General features: G+C 51.0%; 1 protein-coding gene across 1 annotated transcript in view; it reads left to right on the top strand.

Annotated features, from left to right (window-relative positions):
• Nucleotides 1-221: 221 nt before the first annotated feature.
• The window catches only part of GRIP2 (glutamate receptor interacting protein 2), a 44,813-nt gene continuing 22,184 nt past the window's right edge, over nucleotides 222-22,850 (top strand). Inside the window, exons 1-11 of the mRNA XM_077115090.1 lie at nucleotides 222-296; nucleotides 14,112-14,192; nucleotides 14,370-14,505; nucleotides 15,451-15,596; nucleotides 16,294-16,380; nucleotides 16,849-16,924; nucleotides 18,188-18,333; nucleotides 19,478-19,625; nucleotides 19,718-19,887; nucleotides 22,162-22,287; nucleotides 22,547-22,696. Coding sequence (XP_076971205.1) covers nucleotides 257-296; nucleotides 14,112-14,192; nucleotides 14,370-14,505; nucleotides 15,451-15,596; nucleotides 16,294-16,380; nucleotides 16,849-16,924; nucleotides 18,188-18,333; nucleotides 19,478-19,625; nucleotides 19,718-19,887; nucleotides 22,162-22,287; nucleotides 22,547-22,696 — 1,306 coding nt within the window. The 5' untranslated portion in view covers nucleotides 222-256. The remainder of the gene's footprint in view (nucleotides 297-14,111; nucleotides 14,193-14,369; nucleotides 14,506-15,450; nucleotides 15,597-16,293; nucleotides 16,381-16,848; nucleotides 16,925-18,187; nucleotides 18,334-19,477; nucleotides 19,626-19,717; nucleotides 19,888-22,161; nucleotides 22,288-22,546; nucleotides 22,697-22,850) is intronic.

Raw genomic sequence — 22,850 nt, 5'->3', positions numbered from 1 at the left:
ATCCTCAGAGGCCTCCCCCCCAGACTCAGGGCCAGGGCCATGGGTGTTGGACCCCGTCCTGGAGCTGGCCGCGATGACAGCTGTGTTCCCTTTAAACGGAGGAGCTGCCTGCGGCAGTGGGTGGGCTCCGTTCCCAGCCAGTGGGAGCTGCGAGCTGCCCTCCCATGGCCCCTCCCTGGGGAGGGTGAGGGAGGGGCCTAGCAGCGTGGCTCCCCGAGGGGAGCCGGATGGGCAGCAGGAGAGACAGTTAGCAGACATGCTGTGTGGGCTCAGCCGGGAGACCCCCGGAGAGGCGGGTAAGTAATGGGGCACCCACAGGCAGAGTGATGGGGCAGCTGCCCAGAGAGAGAGGGGACAGGCATGGGCGAGACTGGGAGTGTCCCTCCCCAGAGCCCCAGGGCTTAGGAAGAAGGTAGGGGACTGGGAAACCTGACTGGACTTCTTGCTGGGCTGTCCTGCCGCAGAGGGAGCCGATGGGCCTTCAGGTCCAGCTTTTGCAAAAGCAAAAGCTATTGCCCAAGCTCAGGGACAGTCACAAGCTGCACGGCGGCGGTGAGTAACCTGTCCCAGAGATGTGTGAGCAAAAGCCGACTGTCGGGGCAGTGTGGGGTCAGCTCTTGTCCTGGGCAGGAGGCTGGACCTAAGAACAAGGAGGTGGAAGCCCCTGGCCTGGGGGTCAGGGCACAGCTGCCCACATTCCTGGGTGGGCCAAGGCTGAGATTCCTCAGGAAGGGGCCCTGGGACAGAATGGCTGCTCCAGCCATCATTGGCCTCTATACTCTGAACTGGCCTTGCTTGCTTCCTCTGACAGGGAACTTGTCAGGAGCAGGGCACATGTGCCCCTGGGGCTGCCCTCTGTGGATCTTTCCAGGTGCCACACTCTTGACAGCAGCTCCTTACAGCAGCCCCAGGGATAGGGACAGTGGTCCCATTGGACAGATGAGAAAACTGAGGCTCAGAGAGGGGAGTTGGCTTGCGCTAGCCTCACATCTACAATGCATCTGGAACCCATATGACTTTAACAGCAAAACGCCCCCAACCCTGTTTCCGATAGCCCAGTGAAGTTTGTCTCCCACAAACTTCCGTGGGGAACCACCCACAGAAAGGATTAGGGATGGAGCTGTGTCCCCAGTCCAGCCTTGGGCCCCCAGATTATAATAATGATAATGATAATTATAGCTGATGGGTGTTGAACTGTGACTCTGCTAGGCTCTATTCTGAGCTCTTTCCATGCATTCTGTCATTGAATCCTCACAACACTGTGAGCTGACTTCTGTTGTTCTCCCCATTTTATGGTTGGGGAAACTGAGGCGCAGAGATGTTAAGTAACTTGTTCAATGTTCAAGGTTCAAGTCAGAAGTGGTAAAGATAGGATTTGAACCCATGCAGTCTGCCCTCTTCTCTCCCCTCCCTGTAAATGAATGTGCTGGATGTGTTGTTTTTCTTCTCTTAGCTTAGGCATTTGGTGTCTGAGTCACAGGTGAATGGGGTCATTTGTCCTGCAGAGGGCATAGCCACAATGGCAGTGGAACTCTGCCCCCGCCCCAACCCCCCATGCTGTCATTGGAAGGAGCTTGCTAAAATGCAAAAAATCTACTCACAGCTCCTTATCCTGGCATTTGAGACCCGTCCTGACCCTTCTGGCTTTTTCTGCCTCTGGTGACTTACCTGAACCTCACCTTCACTACTGTGGCTTCTACCCTAGTCTTGTCCCCAGGTCACGGAACCTCAGGTCACACCTGCCTCAGTTGGAGTCAGCAATGAATGCTTTTTTTTAAGAAAAGCTCAGAGACGAGCATCAGGTACAGTGGGATTTAGGTGCTCAGTAACATTAGGACTCTGGGTCTCTTCATCTCTTGTTCTGCTTCTTTTTAGAGTAACTTCATTTCCAGAAAGACTTTCTCTTCCTCTTGGGGAGCCCAGAGGACCTCAGAGTTTGGAGCCAACCAGCTCGGCTACCCCTAAGGAGAAAGACCGTTTCCCATTTTCCCCGAGTTCTAGCAACAGTCCCAGGGCAGGCTCTGATCGGGTTAGCTTGATCACGTGACCATTCCTGAGCCAACCATTGGCCTCTGAGTGGCTAGACCTGGCTACGTGGCCTCCCATGGAGCTAGGGGCAAGGGCAGCTGACCCCGCCCTCCGCACTGTGCAGAGGAGAGAACTGAGGCCCTGAAGAGTCCGACAGCTCACGGTGCACCTTGGTACAAGAGCTAAGATTCAGATTGGAGCCTGGTGCTATCTTTCTGCCCATCCGGTGGGTTCTTTTCAGGCCCCACACCCTGGCCAATGGTACTCCCGTGTGCCTTGCTCACCCCCTCTTGCCCCAGAACCCCTTGCAGGAAGGCATTGTTACTGGCTAGGGCTGGGGCACTCAGGAGGCCCAAACACAGATTTGGGCAGGAACCCCCTCCCTAACGTTCTTGTGCCTGCAGTGATGGTGGGAGATCTCCTATGATCGCTGACCACAAAGGTGCCTCAACTCCTGGGCCCAGTGGGCCCTCAGCAGGTTCTGTGGACCAATCAGTGCCTGAGAAGGTTCAGATGGGAGGGGATGAGGCCCCCCTGGCATGGCCTGGGCTGCCCATTCCTCCTGCTCTGTGCAGGAGGGGCTGTAGTTGGGGGGAACCTCGGGCCCCCCACCACGGAGGCCGTGCACGTGGGGTTTGCTGCCTGGGCCTGCAGCCAGGAAAGTCTGGGTTTGCATTCCACCTCTGCTTCTTTCTGCATATATATATGACCTTGTGCAGCTCATTACACCCCTCTGATCCTCTTTCTCCTAATCTATAAATGGAAATTGCATATAAAAACTACTGAGCACCTACTGTATGTGAGGCAGTGTTCTCTGTGCTGGATACCCCGGACAGTGAACAAGACAGACAAAGCTCAACTCTTCTGGAGCTGACTTCCTAGTGGGTAGAGGCAGATAGTATATAAGTAAGTTTTTTAAAAATGAGCTTTGTTATATGGTGCTGAGGGCTGTGAATTAAAATGCAGCAGGGAAGGAGGTGCAGGAGGTGGCTGTAAGTTTAAATGGGGTGAGTGGGGATGTTGCTGCAAGATCTTGAAAGAGGGAAGGGACGGGGGGTGGTCTGTGGATATCTAGGCAGAGGGAACAGCCAGTGCAAAGGCCCTGAGGCAGGATCATGCCTGGTGTGTGGGACTGTGAAGAGACGTGTGTGCTGTGCCTAGGGTAGAGGACGCCAAGCAGGGAGCATTAGACAAGGCCGGGGAGGCCCTGGGTGGACAGGTAAGGCCTTGCCTCTCGTGGGGAGGACTTTTGCCTTCAGTTTCAATGGAACAAATTGCGTCTTTTCAGGACTCCCGGCAGCCACCATTGCAAAATAAAATCATTTCCTTCGTGATCCCGTTTTGAGGTCTTGCTTCTCGATGGGGCTGGTTTCAAGGGGTGAGGACTGGAGGGGAGGTGAGGAAGAGCAGGGCTTGTGGCTCCACAACACAGAAGGCCTGGCGATCACTGGAGCCCGTGTCCCATCCCTCATGTGTCAGAGCTATCGCCACCCCACACTGGTGGGCTTCAGCTGGGGTGTTGCTTTGGGCCCCGGCGAAGAGGAATTGGCTTCTGTGATTGGATTGGGAAGGGCCCCAGAACACCTTCTCCCTTCCTGAGCCTTAACGGGGGGCCTCCTGGAGTGCCAGCACTGTCTTCTTGAGTGCCCAGGTGCCCGTCTTTTGGGGTCCACTGTCCTTCTGTTCAGGGTGAGAGACAGAGCCTGGGATTAAGGGCATGGTCTGCTGAAGTGGGATTAGAGAGACTCAGATTCCAGTGCTCTCTGCAAGTTTACAGGCTGAGTGACCTTGGGCTTGTCAGTTTACCTCTCTGGGCCTGGGTTACCTCACCTTTGAGATGGAAATAATCAGTGAACCCCCCTCCCCCATCCTTCCTAGGAGAAATAAATGAGTTAATGCATGCACAGGGCTTAGAACACAGGATCGGAGTCCAACACACAGTTGCTATTGTTTTAATGTTCTTTTTCTTTGGCATGGAATGAATCAGCCTGCTAATTTTGTAATCCATTGATACATTTCTTGTTCCCCTTAAAAAGTTCATTGACAAGCTCTGTTGCCAAGCTGCTCTTTCCATGTTTTTCTGCCCACGGGGAGAGGCTGGGTTCTGGGGGAGGCTTGTCAGGTGTAGGGATTATGGGACTGTAATTAGGAGATCAGCCTGCATCCAGCTGGGGGAAGAGTGTTTCAGGCAGAGGGAACGGCAAGTGCAAAGGCCCCGGAGTGACATTGCATCTGGTGTGTAAGGCAGCAAGGAGATCCGGGCAGCTGGACTGGGCTTCAGTGCTTCTCCACCCAGTTGTCTGCCCTATTCCAGCATGACGGTCAGAGGGGCATTGTTCTGTGAGGAGAGCCCAGAGCCGTGGTGGCTGTTACCTGGAGGCCCCCCAGGACGGTCACGGATTGGGGAGGAATAGCAAGAAGAGGCCCAGAGGGCAGGGCCAAGTCTTTTAGAGACTCCAGAGCTAGGTAGCCTGGGCTTGAATCCTGGATCTGCCACTGATGAGCTGTGAGACCCTGGGCACTTCCCTTAATCTCTCTGTGCCTCAGTTTCCCAAGCTGTCAAGTGGTAAAAATGATCAAACTCACCTTAGAAAGTGGTAAGAGTTAAATGAAATAGTGCTTATAAAATATTCAGCACAGTTGCCAGCACTTAATCAATAGGAGGTGAGTAAAGGGGGAAGAGAACGACCATGTTTCCTGGCTTCTGGGTACCAATGATCTCACTGATCCCTCCTGTCAACCCATGAGGTGGGCACGAGCACCCCCACGTAGCAGAGGGGAAAATTGAGGCTCAGAGAAGTGACTTGGATCAGATCCTTTAGCCAGTTAGCAGCAGATTTAGGCTCAGAATCCGAAGTTGGCCATAAAAGTAATGTCTTCCCAGGTAGTGAGCTGTCTGTCAGTGGGGGCATTCAGGCTGGGATTGAATTACTTGGTAGAAGTGCTGTAGCACTAATTGGCCACTTGCTCCCTGAAAGCTCTTGATGGCCAGGGCCACCATGTACAGTTGGCTATCCATGTGTACAGGATAACTCACACTCGTACAGATTATGAGCCAAGGGTGTTAGTGGGGGCCACAAATACAGCCACCCAGAGGGACCGCCATCTCCTCATTGGCCCCAGGGTGCTACATGAACCGATCTGCACCTGTTCGTGGCTTGATGTCATTCCTACCCTTTCCTGGTGGTCCCAAGACTGGCCTTTAGGTGTTTGTTTTCTCTCTGGGGACCTCCAGAATCAGATGTACCGTCATGGCTGAATTTACAGCCCTGCCCAATTCCCATACCCCGTTGCCACCATCCCATTTAAATGGGACCATGTCAAAGGCAGCCTGGGAAGGGGTTGACTTCCTTTCCCCTTTGTCAAAGCTCAACAGCTCCCTGGGGCCCTGGGAGAAGAAAATAATGAAGGCAAATTAGCAGCAACTCCCAAGAGAAATCAAATAAAAAAGAAACCCACCCACTCACTTACCCCAGGCTGCCACGGGAGGCCGGGGACCAGGTGCACAGCCCATGCTCAACACCACGTATTTTCTTCCTGCCCCCCCTCCAATCCCACATTTGCCAGGGACTGGCTGGCAGTGCCGCGGAAATGAATTTCCCTCTGAAGCGAATTCTTACAGGACGGATTGACTGAAGGCAAAAGCTCATAATTGCCCATTGCTGGAAGGAGACGGGGGAAAAAAAAAACATGGATAAAAATATCTCTGTTTTTTATGCACGTTTCCAGCTGAAAATTGGTGGGAAAGATGTTTTTTGAAAAGCCTTCATCTCTAAGCATGTAATTACCAGGTCCCAGAACAAAAACGAGAGAGAGGGAGAGACGAGCATGTTCTCTGAGGGAGAAGGCCTGGGGTCTTAACCCTTTTGGGGTTTTCTATAAATAAAGTAATTCCCTCAACTTCTCAAACCTGGGAGAAAGCATGGGCAGGCCGAAATCGGGGCTGGGGGGAAGAGATGCCCCATTTTACAGATGGAGAAATAGAGACTCAGGCTACACAGCAAACTGGCCATTCCGGCCCTATTTTGAGCCTTGATTTGAAAGCTCCCTCAGTTTCCTGCCAGCGGAGAATGTCTGTGAATGTAGAGCTGTGTGTCCCCTCTGAACAGGCACCGGCAGTTATCGGTAGCATCCCTGATGGGCAATTAATGGCAGGAGGTCTTGGATTTCTAGAAGTCTCGTTATGCCAACCCACCTAATCAGAGTGGGCTCTTGGCTTCCAACAATGGCCATCAAGGCCATTCCCTAAAACCACATGCCTTCCCAAGGCATGAACATCTGAAGTCCTTTTTCTGTCATCTACTGATTCTTTGTTTGCACGTGTTTGTAAGAAGCTTGGTTGGCAGCACACAGTCAGGCTTCCCCTGAGAGCTGGAAGACGAGATGGCACACAGCCTGAGTCCAAAGGAGGGGACAGGACGAGCCATCCAAAGCATAAAGGCATAAAATTGCAGGAGGGAGGAGTTGGGGCCATTTAGAATTGAGCCAAACTGACTCATGCGTCGCAGCCGTACCACAGGTGTCACTGCAGCTCTGTTTCGCACCGTTATTCTGCCCTCATGCCCCACAATGTAGTTGCTGGGGTGAGGCAAGGGGAGGAGAGGCCTTGCCAAAGACAAATTTGGAAGATGCCACAGGGACAACCCGAAGAAATTGGTCCTCTCCTTAAACAGCCAACATTGCGGCTCCTTTGGCTTCAGGATTCCATTGTTCCTCATTGAGGGTTTCTGGATCTTTTGACTTTTAATATTAGGGCTTAAGACTCCAACCTGTGGTTCCAAGTTCCGTTCTTTGGAATTCTACTGCTCTGAATTTGGGGGGCATGGTCCTTATTTATTTATTTTGGCATGGGCAGGCACCGGAAATCAAACCCGGGTCTCCGGCATGACAGGCAAGAACTCTGCCTGCTGAGCCACCGTGACCCGCCCTGGGAGCATGGTCCTTAGCACCCTCTTTATTTTTTTTTAAATCACCATCTCCCTCCAAAACACGTGACCCTGAACCCAGTAAGCTTATCTCTGGTCTTTCCAGGCCAGCTGAGGAGAGAGATGGATTTTCCAGTGGTGGAATCTAATTTGCATGGGATAAGACGGTTTTCGTTCTAGGATTGCCCACGTGAAGTGCCAGAGACGTTCACTGTCACACCGCCGATTGCACCCAGTCTTTTTAAATTTTATTAGCTCAGAAACATCTTGTTGAATCTAAATGAAGTGTGTATTAGGGAACCTAATGGGAGGCATTAGACTTAATGGGATGGTGCCTGAATGGTAGCTGATACGAACGCAGGGCCTAAGGGTGGGAGTTGGTGAGCAGAGCTGCTAGGGCCCTGGAAATGATTCCAGGCTTAACTGCTGTGTGATTTGTTATTTACCAGCTGCTGGCAAGCTGGCCCTGGTAGGACAGAGTGACAGGGAGCTGGGCTGGGGTCTCAGTGATTAGAGTTGCAGGTTAGACTTCCATGGACCCAAGTCGAACTACAACCCCAACCCCAGACTAAATCCTGACCCTGACCCTGGCCCTGACCCCAAGCTGAGCCCTCAACCCGGACTTAGGCTGAGTTCCAACCCTGATCTCAGATTGAGCCCTGACTCTCACCCAGGCTGAGCCCCTAGCCTGAGTCCTGACCTTGACCTCAGTTGAGCCCTGACCTTGACCTTACGAGCAAGACCTGGCTGCGGTCTGCCACTTGCTGGTGCCAATTCCTCTCCAGCCCTCCTTTCTCACGGCCCCTCTGAGAAGCGAGGAGGGCAGATGGGGCAAGTGAGTCAGGTTTTACTAGGACCGTGAGGCTCAGGGAGGCAGTCAGTGGCAGAACCAGGTTCTACACTCGGGCCTGGCCAACCCTGGACTCTTTCTCTTAAAACTGGGCCAAGCTGTGGCCAGGAGGATGGGGGTAGCATGGGGGCTTTTCTTCAAGGGTGATGGGGCAGGGGGTGTGCATGGCAAGCTTAGGTGAAGCAGAGGAAGGACCAGAAGCCTGTGGGGTATACTTGGTTCCTGGAAGGGGACCCCCTGAGGCAGAACAAGGGAGCCTGCCAGTTTGATGGCTTGTCAGTTGTCACATAGCACCTGCCCTTGCCCATCTCAATCCTGTGCTGAGAAAGGCAGCTCAGAGGTGGAGTGTGAAAAGAATAAGCCAGTCAAGGGAGCCCAGGACCTAGGGTGGGATGGGCACAGAGGCCTCAGTTTGGTCCTGGCTCTTTGCATAGACTGGCTGGGCTGAGGACCTCTCTGAGCCTCAGTTTTCTCCTCTGTCAAGTGGGTGTTATGGTAGCACCTAGCTACTCCCAGCTTCATTGAGAGAAATGAATGAGAGCTTGTGGGTGGCCTACGCCGGGCGTGGTTGGTGTGTAATGTGTGAGAACCTGTCCCCTCTCCTGTCAGGATGGGGAGGAAAACCTGGAATATGCACAGTGAGTACAAGGGGGAGGCTGCAGGGAGGGGTTGGTAGCTCTGTCACTGTCACATGGCAGATAACCTGGAAACCTTTCAGCTTCAGACTCCTTTGAAAAACACAGAAGAACTCATGAAAAAGTAAGGGAAACTGAAGGCATCACAAATTAGGAAGGTGAGAGTGGAAAGGAGATAAGAATTGTCTGTAGAGCCACTTCTCTCCGCTTGGTACTGAAGGTCCTGGCCAGTGCAATAAAACACGTAAAGAAGCAAAAGATATAAAGATTAGAAAGTAAGAAATAAAGTTATCCTGTTCACAGGTGACGTGGTTATATGTGCAGAAAATCCAAAACAAATTGAATTTTTATACAACAGCAACAAATAATTAGAAAAAGACACTTGAAGAGTTTAATTCACAGGGGGTGCAAAGGTAGTTTGGTGGTAGAGTTCTCGCCTGCCATGCAGGAGATCTGGTTTCAATTCCTGGCCCATGCACGTCCCCAAAACAAAACAAGCAAGCAAGCAAACAAACACCCCAAAATTCAACAAATGGTGCAGCAATAATGGGATATTCACATGGAAAAAGAATGAAATGTGACCCCTGCCATACAGCATACAAAAAAAACAGCAATACAATAGCATTGAAACATTTCAAAGTTCTAGAACTTTATATAATGAAAGAGGTGTAAGACCTTTACTCTTAAAAGCACAAGCTATTCTTTGGAGAACTTAAGGAAGGAACAGTAAATTGATGAATATACTCTATACATCGACAGGAAGACACAGTATCATAAAGACATCAATTCTCCATAGCTGATCCTATAGATTCAGTGCATTTCCAGTTAAAAAAAAAAAAAATCTAGAAGGATGACTCCAAACTGAACCTGGGGCTCCCCTCTGGGGGGGGGGGGTGTGGTGCGGTGGTAGGAATGAGGACGGGGCTGGTCTGGTAACTGAAGATTTGGATTTTAATGTTCTGGGGTACAGCAGATGACACTGGGTACCTATTCCCTCAGTGAGAGGGGGGACAAGGAAACTGCCCACCAGGGATATCTATATCCACCAGGGAGACAAGAAAAGCTTCTCTGTCTTGGCTCAGCCTTGAGAATGGCAATCCGAGGTGTTTCTCTTGTTTCTGCTGAAGCTTGGAATTTACATTACACCCATAGTTCTAGAAGTTAACATAAACATTGGGCTCAGAGTAACGGCGCCACGGCAGGCACCTAGGGGAAGGAATTGCACAATCTCTCTGGAGTCTGGAAGTCCCTGCCCTCAACCAGAATGAATGAATTCCTACACGTGAAGATGAGCTCACAATCCAAAAATCATCCAGCACATGAAGGAACGATCCACCATGAGGGAGCGTTACCAGACCCAAACAGCAGAAATCCCTCTTGGAGTTTGAAGTAATAGAAAGATAGAACAGTACCTGAATGTTTAAAATATTGTAGGCGATTAGAGACACGAGAGCGGCAACAGAAAAGGGAAGAACCACGTAGGAAAATAGAACAAGGAGATAAGAGAAAGAACCCGACAAAGTTCTGTATTAGGCAAGGTTCTCTAGGGAAACAGAAACTACAGGAAATATATATATATATATATAATGTAAATATTATGAGATTTTTAATAGGAATTATATAGGAAAAAAATTTGTAGGAAAAAAATTTATAGGAATTGAGTCTTGTGGCTGTGGGGATGGGCAAGTCTGAATTCCCTAGGGCAGGCTGCAAGCTGGGGACTCTGATGAAGTGGTTTTTTGTTTGTTTTTTTAAGGATAAGCGTTGTTTTCTCCCAACATTTTTTTTTTTACTCTTTTTTTAATGCTTTTTTTTAAATTGTGAAATACAACAGATATACAAAAAAAAAAAAATACATTTCCCAGTACATTTTAACAAGTAGTTATAGGATAGATTTTAAAGTTGGGCATAAGTTACAGTTCCACGATTTCTTGTTTTTACTTCTAGCTGTTCCAAAATACTGGCAACCAAAAGAAATAATGATTCAGCATTTGTTAAACCCTACCTTCTCTGTATAACTCCACCATCCTTTGCTCTTTCTCACACTCTTTTGGAGTATTTGGGCTGTGCCCAATCTAACTTTTTCATAGCGGAAGGGACTGTCAATAATAAGGGTAGGGAGATGGAACTAGCTGATGTTCTGGAGAGGCTGGCCCCTCTGCATTTCAGAACTTATCTGGTCCAGGGACCCATCTGGAGGTTGTAGGTTTCTGGAAAGTTACCCCAGTGCATGGAATCTTTGCAAATCTTGTATCATGGCCTAGATATTCTTTAGGATTGGCAGGAATGGTTTTGGTTGGGGTTTGGCAAATTATGATAGGTAGCAATATCTAACTGAAGCTTGCATAAGCGTGATCTCCAGAGTTGCCTCTTGACTCTATTTGAACTCTCTTTGTCACTTATACTTTATTTGTTACACTTCTTTTCCCCCTTTTGGTCAGGATGGCATTGTTGATCCCACAGTGCCAGTGCCAGGCTCATCCCTGGGAGTCATCTCCCACGCCGCCAGGGAGACTTTCACCCCAGAATGTCATGTCCCACGTAGGGGGGAAGACAATGGTTTCACTTGCAGAGTTGAATCCCACTCCTTTTAAATATTCTTATAGCTTTTTTAAAAACTTTTTTTGTTGTATAACATATGTACAAAGCAAAGAAAGAAAAAGGCAATATTTTTCAGAGCACTCGTCAACAAGTATTACAGGACAGATCACAGAGTTTGTCATGGTCTGATGATGATTTTTAATGAATTCCCCAGGAAAAGCTGGCTGGTTGAAGTAGAAATGGAAGTTCTCCTTTCTGACTGCTGAAATCATCACTTCTCCCTATAAAGCCTTCAACTGATTGGATGAGACTTCTTTCATGGCTGAAGGCAATCTCCTCAGTTGATTGAGCCATAGATGCAATCAACTGATTTAAGTCCATGAAATATCCTAACAGTAACAATCAGGCCAGTGCTTGCTTGACCAAACAACTGAACACCATAACCTGGCCAAGTGGCCACATGGCCTTTAACCATCACATCTTCTAAAAACTAAAAATACGCTCACTGAAATTAGTAACTCATTGTAACTGGGGAAATTTGAATATGGAATGGGCATCAGGTTAATAGTTACAGAATTACTTTAATGTTTAAGGTGTGGTAATGGTAGTTTTGCTGTGTAGGAAGTATATTTCTATTTTTTAGATGTGCACATTGAAATATTTAGAGGTGAAATTTCATTAGGTCCAGAATTATTTTAAAATATTTCAATATAGAAAAAAATAAATGGAGAAAATATGACAAGGTGTTAATAACTGTTAAAACTAGATGCTGGGGGGTGAAAGGGTAGTTCAGTAGTAGAATTCTCGCCTGCCATGCAGGAGACCTGGTTTGATTCCCGGTCCATGCACTCCCCTCCCCCCCCCAAAAAAAAAACAAAGCAAAACAAACAAAAATTCAACAAATGGTCTGCAATAATGGGATACTCACATGGAAAAATAATGAAATGTGACCAGGCAACACAGCATACAAAACAAAACAAAACAAAAGGGCAGTACAATGGTGACTCAGTGGCAGAATTCTCGCCTGCCGTGCCAAAGACCCAAGTTTGATTCCCAGAGCCTGCCCATGCCAAGTGAACAAACAAACAAACAAACAAAAAACTAGATGCTGGTTCTCAAAATTTTTGCATGACAGACACTCATCCAGAGGTCTTTGGAAAATACAGATTATTGTATCTAACAAGGGATATGTATCCAGAAAATGTGAAAACTCAGTAATAAGAAAGCAAACAATCCAATTAAAAAATGGGCAAAAACTTAGAGCAGACACTTCACCGAAGAAGATATATGGGTGTCAAATCATCACATGAAAAATGCTCAATAAATGATTAGTGATTAACGTAATCATTAGGAAAATGCAAATTAAAACCACAATGAGATCCCTCTACACACCTATCAGAATGACTAAATTGAAAAAAAAAAAAAAAGAATATCTATGCAAAAACTGATATCATCAAGTGTTGGTGAGCACATGAAGCAACTGGAAATCTCTTATGTTGTTGGTGGCAATGCAAAATAGTGCAGCCACTTCGAAAAACAGCTTGGCAGTTTCTTATAAACTTAAACACATCCTTACCATACGACCCAGCAATCCCACTCATGGAAACTTACAGAAATTTATGTTGAACGTATGTTCAAATAAAAACCTGTATACGAATGTTCATTATGGCTTTATTCAAAATCTCCCCAAACTGAGAACAACCGAAGTGTCTTTCAGCTGGTGAATGGATAAACTGGTACATGCATACAGTAGATTATTACTCAGCAAAATAAAGAAATGAACTACTGATACACCCAACAACATGGGTGAATCTCAGATGATTATGTTAAGTGAAAGAAATGACTCAAAAGCCAACATACTATATGATTCCATTTGTATGACTTCCTGGAGAAGGGAAAATTATAGTGACAGAACAGATCAGTGGTTGGCAAGGCAACCTCCCATCCTTGGGGTGAGGGGAGGGGGCTGACTTGAAAAGGGCAGCTCAAGAAGATTTTGGGGGGTAATGGTTATCTGCTGAAACTTGATTGTGGGGGTAGTTAGCTCCTAAATTCATAGAACTGTACACCACAAAGAGTAAAGTTTACTGCATGTAAACCCCAAAGTGGAGAAATAAATGTTGTGTTAAGATACTAAAGCACATATGCACATTCAGATTGCTGGAACCTGCCCCCCAAGTCTCCTCATTTATTACGTCCTGGATGGGACCTGAGGATTCACATTTCTGATAAGTTCCTGATGCGCTGGTCTGGGGAGAACACTTTGAGAACCACTGCATTACATTATTCCACTTTCCTTATGCTTGAAATGTATGAAAATTCTCATGATAAATTAAAAAAACCCAAAGACAGATTTTTTGCATGTTAGACACATCCCAGAGAGATAAAGAGATAGAAAATATGGATGAGAGGCTTAAAGGGAGGATAAGGTGGGAAGGCCCAAAGTCCATCTATTTAGCATTTCAAATGAGAGAGAGAGGGAGATGAGGGAAACAAGATTTGGAGAACTAACAGGAGACTGTTTGTCAGAATTAAAGCTAAGAGAGACTGTCTTGGGCTGCCTGAGAACACACCTGGTAAACCGCCAAGTGCATCCTCCTATGAAAATATGATTTAGGACCACTCAGGTTTGAGTTGGGGTGCTTACCTACATGTGAGAGAGCTCCCTCTCCCCACAGGTATGCAAGTACAGCTCTAAATGGTGGAGACCACCCACTTGGGTTCTAATCCATATTGTATAACTCCCCAAGCTGTGTGATGTTGGGCCTGAGTTGTCCCTCTCTGAGCCTTAGCTTCCTTTTCTGTACAGTGGAATAATAACAACCCATAATAATAGTAATACCACCCGTGAAGTTGTCGAGATGGCTGATCATGGAATGGCTGTGGCTCCCATCATCCAGGAGGTACTCCCCAAAATGATATTCAGCGCTGAGAGAAGGCACTGCGCCTTCCTTGGGAGGAGAAGCCACGGGGATTCCTCTGAGGAAAGAATCAGGGGGAGCTGGTGGTCAGAAGAAACCCATTTTACAGGCCACATCCATGAAGCAGGAAGATTTCCAAAGCAGAGAGGGCCCCCTGGAGTGGAAATGAAAGGTGAGCTCAGGACCTCTTTTCCCTCTTTCTCACCTGCAGATGATGGGCCTTACTCCAAAGGAGGCAAGGATGCAGGAGGGGCAGATGTGGCCCTGGCGTGCCGCAGACAGAGCATTCCAGGTAAGGAGTCTCCTCGCCTTCTCCCTGAGTGGGCATCAGACCCTCAGCTGTAAAAAGGAACTGAAGCATAATGTGGGAAAAGGTCCTGCTTACCAAGCGTTAGCATCATTTGACTTGGAGCTGGGGCCTCAGAATTGCCCTCATGCTGCCCACTCAGCACTCTCCATCTGTTGGCAGAGGAGTTCCGAGGGGTCGTCATGGTGGAGCTGATCAAGAAAGAAGGCAGCACGCTGGGCCTGACCATCTCGGGTGGCACTGACAAGGATGGAAAGCCCAGGGTTTCCAACCTGAGGCCCGGGGGGCTTGCGGCCAGGTGAGAAGTGGGCTTGGCACAGGATGCAGAAGAAGGGGAGATGGAGGTGATCATGGGGGCCCAGGGCCAGTGGGAAACATGCTAGGTCCTTAGGCAAAACAGTTAGGCATTTGTTTCCAGGGGAACCCAAGAGTCTGTGTCTGGGGGGGGAATGCCTCCAAAGGAGGCTGTAATTGTAGGCTTCAGCTTCTCTTACCCTTTGCACTCCATGGTGGTGACTTGGCCATAGAGCCCCACACTAACCCGGATATATGGTCCCCTACAAACCTTTGCATATGTAGTTCCTACTGTTCCCTACAATATCATCCTGGAAAACTCCTATTCATCCTTCCAAACCCGACACAGAGGTCACTGCCTCTGGAAAGCCCTGCCTGACCACAGGCTGGGGCAACTGTTCTGCTCTGCTCGCCCAGCCCTAGGCACATGGTCTTGCACACCTGGATTTCCCTTTACTTCTCCTGTTCTCTTAGACTCCGAGTTCTTTGAAGCCTAGGAGTAAGTCTCTCTGTCACTACTAAAGATCCAGTTGAGCAGAATGAAAGATTAGTGGTGGAAAACCTGGAAGAGCGTTAGAGAACAGCAAAGGAAGTGATGATCCAGCCTCTCTGCGGATTTTGCCTGGGGCCTGTCAGAGTTTTAATTATGAGGGCAGCACTCCAGCACAAGGGGAAGCAGGAAGACCAGTGTCAGGGGAAAGGCAGGGGCCTGGGTGTCAGACAGCTCTAGGTGAGCACCCTGGGCTCTCCTCCTCTTTTGCTGGATGACCCCAGGCAAGTGTCATGACCTCTCTGAGCCTCAGCTTTTCCATCTGTAAAATGAGAATCCAAAGGTCATAAGAATTAAGCGAGAGGGTGGGTGTGAATGCCAGCTCCACTTGGGGCCCATAGCGGGGCTCAGTGAATAGTACCTGATACCAGGTGTGTGCTCTGCCCTCCTGGCTCCCAGGAGTGACCTGCTGAACGTGGGCGACTACATTCGGTCAGTGAACGGGATCCACCTGACCAGGCTTCGCCACGACGAGATCATCACCCTGCTCAAGAATGTGGGCGAGCGCGTGGTGCTGGAGGTGGAGTATGAGCTGCCCCCGCCCGGTGGGTGCCCTCAGATGGGGAACTCTCTCCACTGCCTTGGTCGTGGGTGGACATAGCTGCCTCCCTGCCAGGGCCTGGGTGGTGGGGGATTATGCCAGAGGGGGTGGGCAGGACTTGGAGATTGGTCACAAACATCTCTGCCTGTCCTAGAGGGCTTGCCCGCAACTGTAGTATGCCGTCACCAGGAGGCGGCAGGGTCCTGTTTTGTAACCCATTGTCATTCTGTATATTTAGTTTCCAGGTGCTTTTCTTTTAGAGGAGGTTTTGGGAACATTGGCTGAATAATATGTTCCCTGCTCCATTGCTCCCCTCACCCAACCACCCCACACTGAGTACTCTGGCTTAGAGTTTAGCCCAGCTTTGAATTCTCAAAGTTGGTCTAAAGTCTTGAATTGAGTAACTCTGCCTGGAATCAAACACTGGCCTGAGCCAACTTTGGCTTCAGCCTGAGTTCTGCCCTTGTCTCCTTGTGAGCGTGGGCAGGCCATCTGCTCTCTCTAAGTGGCAGACTAAGTGGGTGTTAGGGAAGAGGGTGCCCCTAAGCCTCACTTTTCCTATCTGTAAATTGGGTTGGGGTTTACCCTCTTTGTATTCTCTGTGAGTGGTCTCTCCACACTCTTGGACTGGCATTTGGGACATCTGCCGGCTTGGAGAAGTGACTGAGGGACTCAAGGAGTCCTTCTCCATTTCTCTGCAGCTCCTGAGAACAATCCAGGGATCATTTCCAAGACAGTGGACGTCTCTCTCTACAAGGAGGGCAATAGCTTTGGCTTTGTTCTCAGAGGTCAGTGTAAGAACTGCCTTTGGGGTCTGGAGGCAGGAAGGGGGTCTGAGACTCATTCCATTTTGCTTCCAGCTTTGAAGAACCCAGGACTATTAAATCAAAAGTTAAATGGAAAAATTTGCCAAGTGATGCCAAATGCATGGTGGGAGACTGGCGGACCAAGTTGTACCAGAAAAGGATGGTGAAAATTGCTACTGAGGTTGAGCACAAAGCTCAGAGCTGCCTAGCAGACTGGGCAAAAACGGAAAGAGAATGAGATCATAAGAAGGGAAGCAAGCCATGTAACAGAGAGGGGACTTGGATCATGTTCCCTCCCCCCAGCTCTAGGGGAGCTGGGATTTGCAGTTGGTATCTCATATGAGGATCTCTGAATTGCAAGAAGGTCCTCAAGTGGGCTGGGTCTGAGGCTCTGGGCATCGGGGATGGGGGCACCTAAGTGATTCCTGCCTCCTGTTGAATTTTGTCCAGGAGGTACCCATGAAGACAGCCACAAGTCCCGCCCGCTCGTCCTGACCTCCGTGCGGCCCGGTGGCCCAGCCGACAGGTAAGCCCTGGGCCTGAGGACACCGAACAGCCTCATGCTGCCACGACCTGCCCCTGGCTTCCCTGTGACGAAGGTAGAGGGTGGAGCTGTGCTGCCCATTCCCCAGATGAGCACGCTGAGGCCCGGAGAGGGGATGGCCCTTGCCTAGAGTCACTTGGGGGATTATTAGTAGAACCAGGATCAAACCCCAAATGAGAGTGATGCCAAGCTCTTTCTTCCTCCACAGTCTGCTGTCTCGAGGCAGGGGCAGGGGAGAGCAAGTGTCAGTATTGCTTTTCCCTTGCCTGGGCCTTGGTTTTGCTTGTCTGTAAAATGGGTCTAATATTGCAGCCCTTGAGAGCGGCTGTGAGAGAATTTAGGGCCTGGTGGTAAACCACTGCAGTGGGCAGCTGTAACACAGCCTCCCGAGTGCCGAGTGCCGCTCACACTGCCGGGTCTGGCTCAGAGGGGCCAGGCCAAGAGGATGTGGGGGAGGGGGGTTAACACTCCCAGGCAGGAGATTCTTGGCCGTTTTAAGAGAAGCCAGGAATGGCCTGGTCAGAAATCTAAATCTGTCCTTGGGACGAGGCCCTGTGATGGGCTATTCATAGACCCTCCCAGAATAGCTCTGGCCACCTGTTGGGGCAGGCGTTTTGGGTGGACATTTGACCCAAAGAGAGGTGAACCCTGGCTGGGGCCCCTTTCCCAGGCGGCTCCCAGGTGCATTTGTCACCAGGCCTGAGCCGCTGCTGATGCACCCAGGGGGTGGGGTGGGGTGGGGGCTGGGAAGGGGCCTCTCTAATGGGCAGAGTGAAGCCTCTGGACCGCCTGCTCCTGACGCTGTATGACCCTCTCTGGGCTGGGGAAGGAGGGGATGTGAACTTGAAGGCCACCCTCAGCTCAGACATTGTAGGGTTGAGCTGGGACTGAGTCTGTACATTGACGAGGCACCAAATGGGGAGGATGGATATCGAAGTGGACCCTGACTCCCATCTTTACTCGTCCATTTCATTTATTCATCTACTTACTCCTAGATTCGCTCATTCTTTCACTCACACATTCATTCGTTCTTTCACTCATTCATTCATTCACGCATTCATTCATTCTTTCACTCATTCATTCATTCTGTCCCTTTCTCCTTCATCCACTCCCTGCCCTCCTGTGGGGCTTTGTTCTCTGCACCCCTGCCTGCCTTTCCTAGTGCCCTTTCACCGTGCAGCCCCAGCCAGGCAGTGCCCACTGTTTATGCTGGGCCAGGCTGGCTGACCGGGCACTTCCCTGTAGGGAGGGCTCCTTGAAGGTGGGTGACCGGTTGCTCAGCGTTGATGGGATCCCGCTGCACGGAGCCAGTCAGGCAGCTGCCCTGGCCACTCTGCGGCAATGCAGCCACGAGGCACTCTTCCAGGTGGAGTACGATGTGACTATCCCAGGTGAGTCGGGGACCTGAGGGCGAAGGTTGGGGCAGGAAGAGGCCTTGGGGTGGGTAAGAGAGGGAGGGGCAGTGGACACTGTCTATACCAACTGCTTGTTGGGTCTTCTTAGATCCTCCTTCATGCAAGGGCTGTGCAACTTTTGGCTAGTTGCTTGGCCTCTCTGAGCCCCTCTGAGAAATGCTATGTGCCAGTCATTGTTTGATGCACTGGGGGTCCAGCCATGAATAATACTGGCAGGATCTCTCTTCTCTTACAGCTGGTATTCTGATGGGAAGAGGCGGACAGTGAACAAAAGAAACAAAATAGAGTGTGTCAGAGGGCAATAAGTGCTATGGAAAAAAAAAAGCAGAGGAGAGGGCTGGGAAGGCTGGGGAATATTCTTTAACTAAGATAGTGGGGGAGTGCATTTTGTGGACTTCTGGAGGAAGAGGGAGAGGGAACAGTAGGTGCAAAGGCCCTGAGGTAGGAGGCTGGCTGTATGTTTGAGGGTCAGCAAGGAGGTCCCTATGGCTGGGAGCAGGGGGAAGAGGATAGGGCAGACGGTTCCCAGGCCCAGAATGTGGAGGGTCTCATTGGCCTCAGAAGGGACTTTGACCTTTACTCTGAGTGATCTGACTTACAAGCTTTGGGAAAAACAGGGGGCTGGAGGTGGAGATGGAAGCCAGGAGACAGGGCGGAGATGACTGCAGCCGCCCAAGCGGAGATGATGGTACTGGACTAGGCTGGTTGTTGAGGTGGGGGAAAGCAATTCAGGAAACACGGTGAAGGTCAAGCTAACCGGATTTGCTGATGGTTTGGATGGGGCCTCAAAGAGGAAGGAGCTAAGTTCACAGTGCTGCCATTTTCTGAGCTAGTCAAGCATTGTAATGAACGCTATGGTTCAGTGCCTGGCATACAGCCAGTGCTCAATAAATGCCCTGGAGCATAATAAATTGTCATTCCCCAGTGAAGCCCTGGAGCCAGAGTCCCTCAGCCCTGAATTCCAGCTCCCCCATTGCTGGCTGACCCTGTGAGGTTGGATGAGGTCCTCACCTCTCCTATCTGCAAAATGGGTATAATAAGCCGAGCGGGTGAAGTAAGGCTGTGGAGGAAAGGGTTCGGCAGTCGCACTTCCAACTCATCTTTGCGTTCGTCGTGCCAGATACAGTGGCCAACGCTTCGGGCCCCTTGTTGGTGGAAATAGCCAAGACTCCAGGGTCTGCCTTGGGCATCTCGCTCACCACAGGCTCCCACCGCAACAAGCCGGTCATTGTCATCGACCGCGTCAAGCCGGCCAGCGTGGTGGACAGGTGAGCGGGCACTGGATGCTGCCATGGTGGGGGTGGGGGCGAGGGGTTCTGTCCGGAGCCAGCCTTGCCCCCTCGCTCCCCTGCCCGGCCAGGAGTGGCGCCCTGCACTCCGGAGACCACATCCTGTCCATTGACGGCACCACCACGGAAAACTGCTCGCTGCTGGAGGCCACCAAATTGTTGGCTAGCGTGTCGGAGAAAGTGCGCCTGGAGGTCCTGCCTGCGCCCCACGGTCGGCGGCTCCTGAAGCCTTCAGAGGCAGGTGGGTCCCCCCGAGAGGGTGAGTGGGGAGGGGGTGCACAAGACCTGCGAGACCCAGAGCCCAGGCCCTGGGCAGGCTGGAGGGAGAAGGCTAAAATTTCTTAGAACAAGTGTCTACTTTCACAGGGACATGCAAACCTATGGTTGCGGGCAACTGATGGGGCAGAGAAACAGCTTGGCGGGGCAGGGTAAGGGGGTTGAGAAAAGAGTCTGCTGGCCTTGATGCCACCTCCCCCACCCCCACCCCGAAGCTTGGTTGTATTAATAAGAGTATAAGGGCTAGAATGAGGGAGGGGACAATCCTTCCGTGCTCTGTGATACTCAGAGCTTGGATCCTGGGCTCAATTTTGGGCTGCCAGTGGGTCTAGGTGAGGCAGCTGGGCAGGCAGGGTGGGCCTGGAGCCCTTTCTGTGAGAAGCCAGAGCAGGGAGCCTCTGGGGAGCTGGGTGCTGGGCAGTTCCAGGAGCAGAGGGAGCAGATGATCTGGGGGTCAAGAAGGCAAATTTGGGGCCCAGAGTAGGGCAAAGGGTAGTCACAGGAGGCAGCTTCCAGTGTAGGGCAGGGAAGCATCTCCTGCAGTCCAAACCTTGGGCCTTGGGTTTGAATCCCAGCTTTGTCTCCATGCAGCCAGGTGACCGCAGTCATCTCTCCTCTAAATGGGAGTGAGAATCCCGAGTGTACAGGCTGGTGGGAGGTTCGGTGAGATGATGGACAGAACGAGCACAGTACAGGGCTGTGGTCGGGGTGGTTGGGACTGTGAATTCCAGGCCTCAGTGCCCAGGGGGTGGGCAAATATAACGTCTGCCCACCACACCCTTGGCTAACCCGCATCTTCTGGAAATAGAAAGAAATCCCCCAGATCAAGTGTAGGGAGATGGGTTTGGGGAACGCCCATCACCGTGGCCTCTCTGCTGGGGTCCGACAAGGCCCTTCTAAGGCACAGCCGTAGGAGCTGATCCTAGAGGCTTTGGGGCATGGAACTGTCATTCATTCCCTCACCACCTCCCAGAGGGCCTGGCTTGGCGCCGAGGCCCTTGCCTGGGGCATCTCACTTTAGCCTTGTGACAACTCTGTAATGTCAGCATGATTGTCACCCCACTTCACAGAGGTCACACTGGTAACAATGTCTTGGCTGTAATTTATTGAGCATCTACTAAGTATCAGGCATTGTTCTAAGCACTCTATATATGTTAACTCGTTTTAATCCTCCTCTTTACCTTTGGAGGTGCTACTGTTTTAGTCCCATTTCACAGATAATGACAGTGAGGCACAGAGAAGCTAAGTGTCTTGTCCAAGTACCACAGCTTGTCAGTGGTGGAGCTGGCTTTGACCTGGGCAGCAGACTTTGGACTCCACCAAGGCTGCAGGGATGGGCAGTGGGGTGGCGCACAGCTAGGGCAGAAGTAGGTTCATGAGTGAAGGGATGGGAAGAGTGCTCTGAGAAGGAATGAGCTCCCCGTCCCAGGAAGCATGCAAGCAGGGGGGTGGTCCCAATGTGCTGAGATGTTTGATTTTACATACCTGTCCATTCAAGGACATGTTGAACCAGGCCAGAGCCCCCAAGGGCCCCCCGCAGAAGCAGGAGCTGCCACAGGGGATCCCGGGCAGTCTGGGAGGAGGGGACAGTACAGGGCCAGTTTGAAGGATCGGGCTGGGGAAAGCAGTATGTTGTAGAGGGTCAGCCCCGGGAAGCAGATGCCCAGATGACGAGTAGGAGTACAAAGGGTCTATTGGGGCCTGTGAAAAGCTGAAGGGGCGGAGGCAGCTGGAGCCTCAGTCTGCCAGGCAGTTCTGAGCAGGTCTCAGCCAACCCAACACGAGTTGCCCTGGAACCAAAGATCACCCCGAAGAGTCCAGCATGGGGCAGGAACAGCCAGGCCCCCTGTACCCCAAGCTGCCTCTGCTGGCATGCACAGCAGACGGTCACCAGCCAAGCGCCCAGCCCTGCCTTGAAGGGACTTCCATGGGCCAACAGTCCTAGCCTGAAACTGCTTGGGCTCTGGAGCTGGCTGCCTGGGCACAGAGTCCCGCTTGTCACTTCCCAGTGTGGGACCTGGACCCGTCCCTGCCTCTCAGGGCTATAGTGAAAGACATACCCTGCCCAGCTCAGGGGAGCTCAGTGTCTTCTGGTTCCTGCTGCCACCCACCCCCCCCTACTTCTTTGTGTGGATGGGAAAGCAGTCTGGGTGTGGGGGAGTTAGTGAATGCTGCCAGGCTCGCTTGGCCCCTAATGCCTGTGCCTCTGTTTCTCTCCCTGCTTCTCTGCCGGCCACAGTCAAGGTGCAGAGGAGTGAGCAGCCACATCGCTGGGACCCCTGCATGCCCTCCTGCCACAGCCCCCGGCCTGGCCACTGCAGGACGCCCACCTGGGCCTCGCCCGCCGGCCAGGACCAGAGCAGATGTAATGTGCCCCACCTGCTGGAGCTCAGCTAGGCCTTCTCACCATTCCCTAGGGAGGGAGTCGTGCCCGTTTTTTTAGGGGAGGGAACCGAGATGACAGAGAAATGAAGGGCCCTTGTCCCTGGAGGCTGGGTTCCACGAGACCTGTGAAAACCTTACAGTTTCTGAGGCTCAGAGGGGGAGAGAGACTTACCTGAGGTCACACAGCAGGGCAGAGGAACCTGGCTGAGATTCACAGGGCTGTACCCTCATTTCCACAGCCTTGTCCTCAACTCCCTTTTCCTCACCGACCATGAATTATGGCGTCCCCTGTGCCAACTCCAGCACCCTTCCCCGTGGATCCCAGCCCATGAGTCCCCGGACCACAATGGGGCGTAGGAGGCAGCGAAGAAGGGAACACAAGAGCTCATGTAAGCCATCGTCTCTTCCCTCCCTGTTGGGCATGTTTGAGGGAGGTTTGCAAAGAGTAAGGGGGTATTTAGGCAAGGCCCTGGGGGGAGAGGGAGGTGGTAAATAGCATGAATGCTACACCAGGTCGCCGTGGATGGTTGGGCAGGTTGTGTA

Source organism: Tamandua tetradactyla, chromosome 9, assembly GCF_023851605.1.
Source record: "Tamandua tetradactyla isolate mTamTet1 chromosome 9, mTamTet1.pri, whole genome shotgun sequence".
In the NCBI taxonomy this organism is placed as follows: domain Eukaryota; kingdom Metazoa; phylum Chordata; class Mammalia; order Pilosa; family Myrmecophagidae; genus Tamandua; species Tamandua tetradactyla.
Note: the sequence above shows the minus strand (reverse complement) of the source record. Positions and strands in the feature narration are given on the sequence as shown.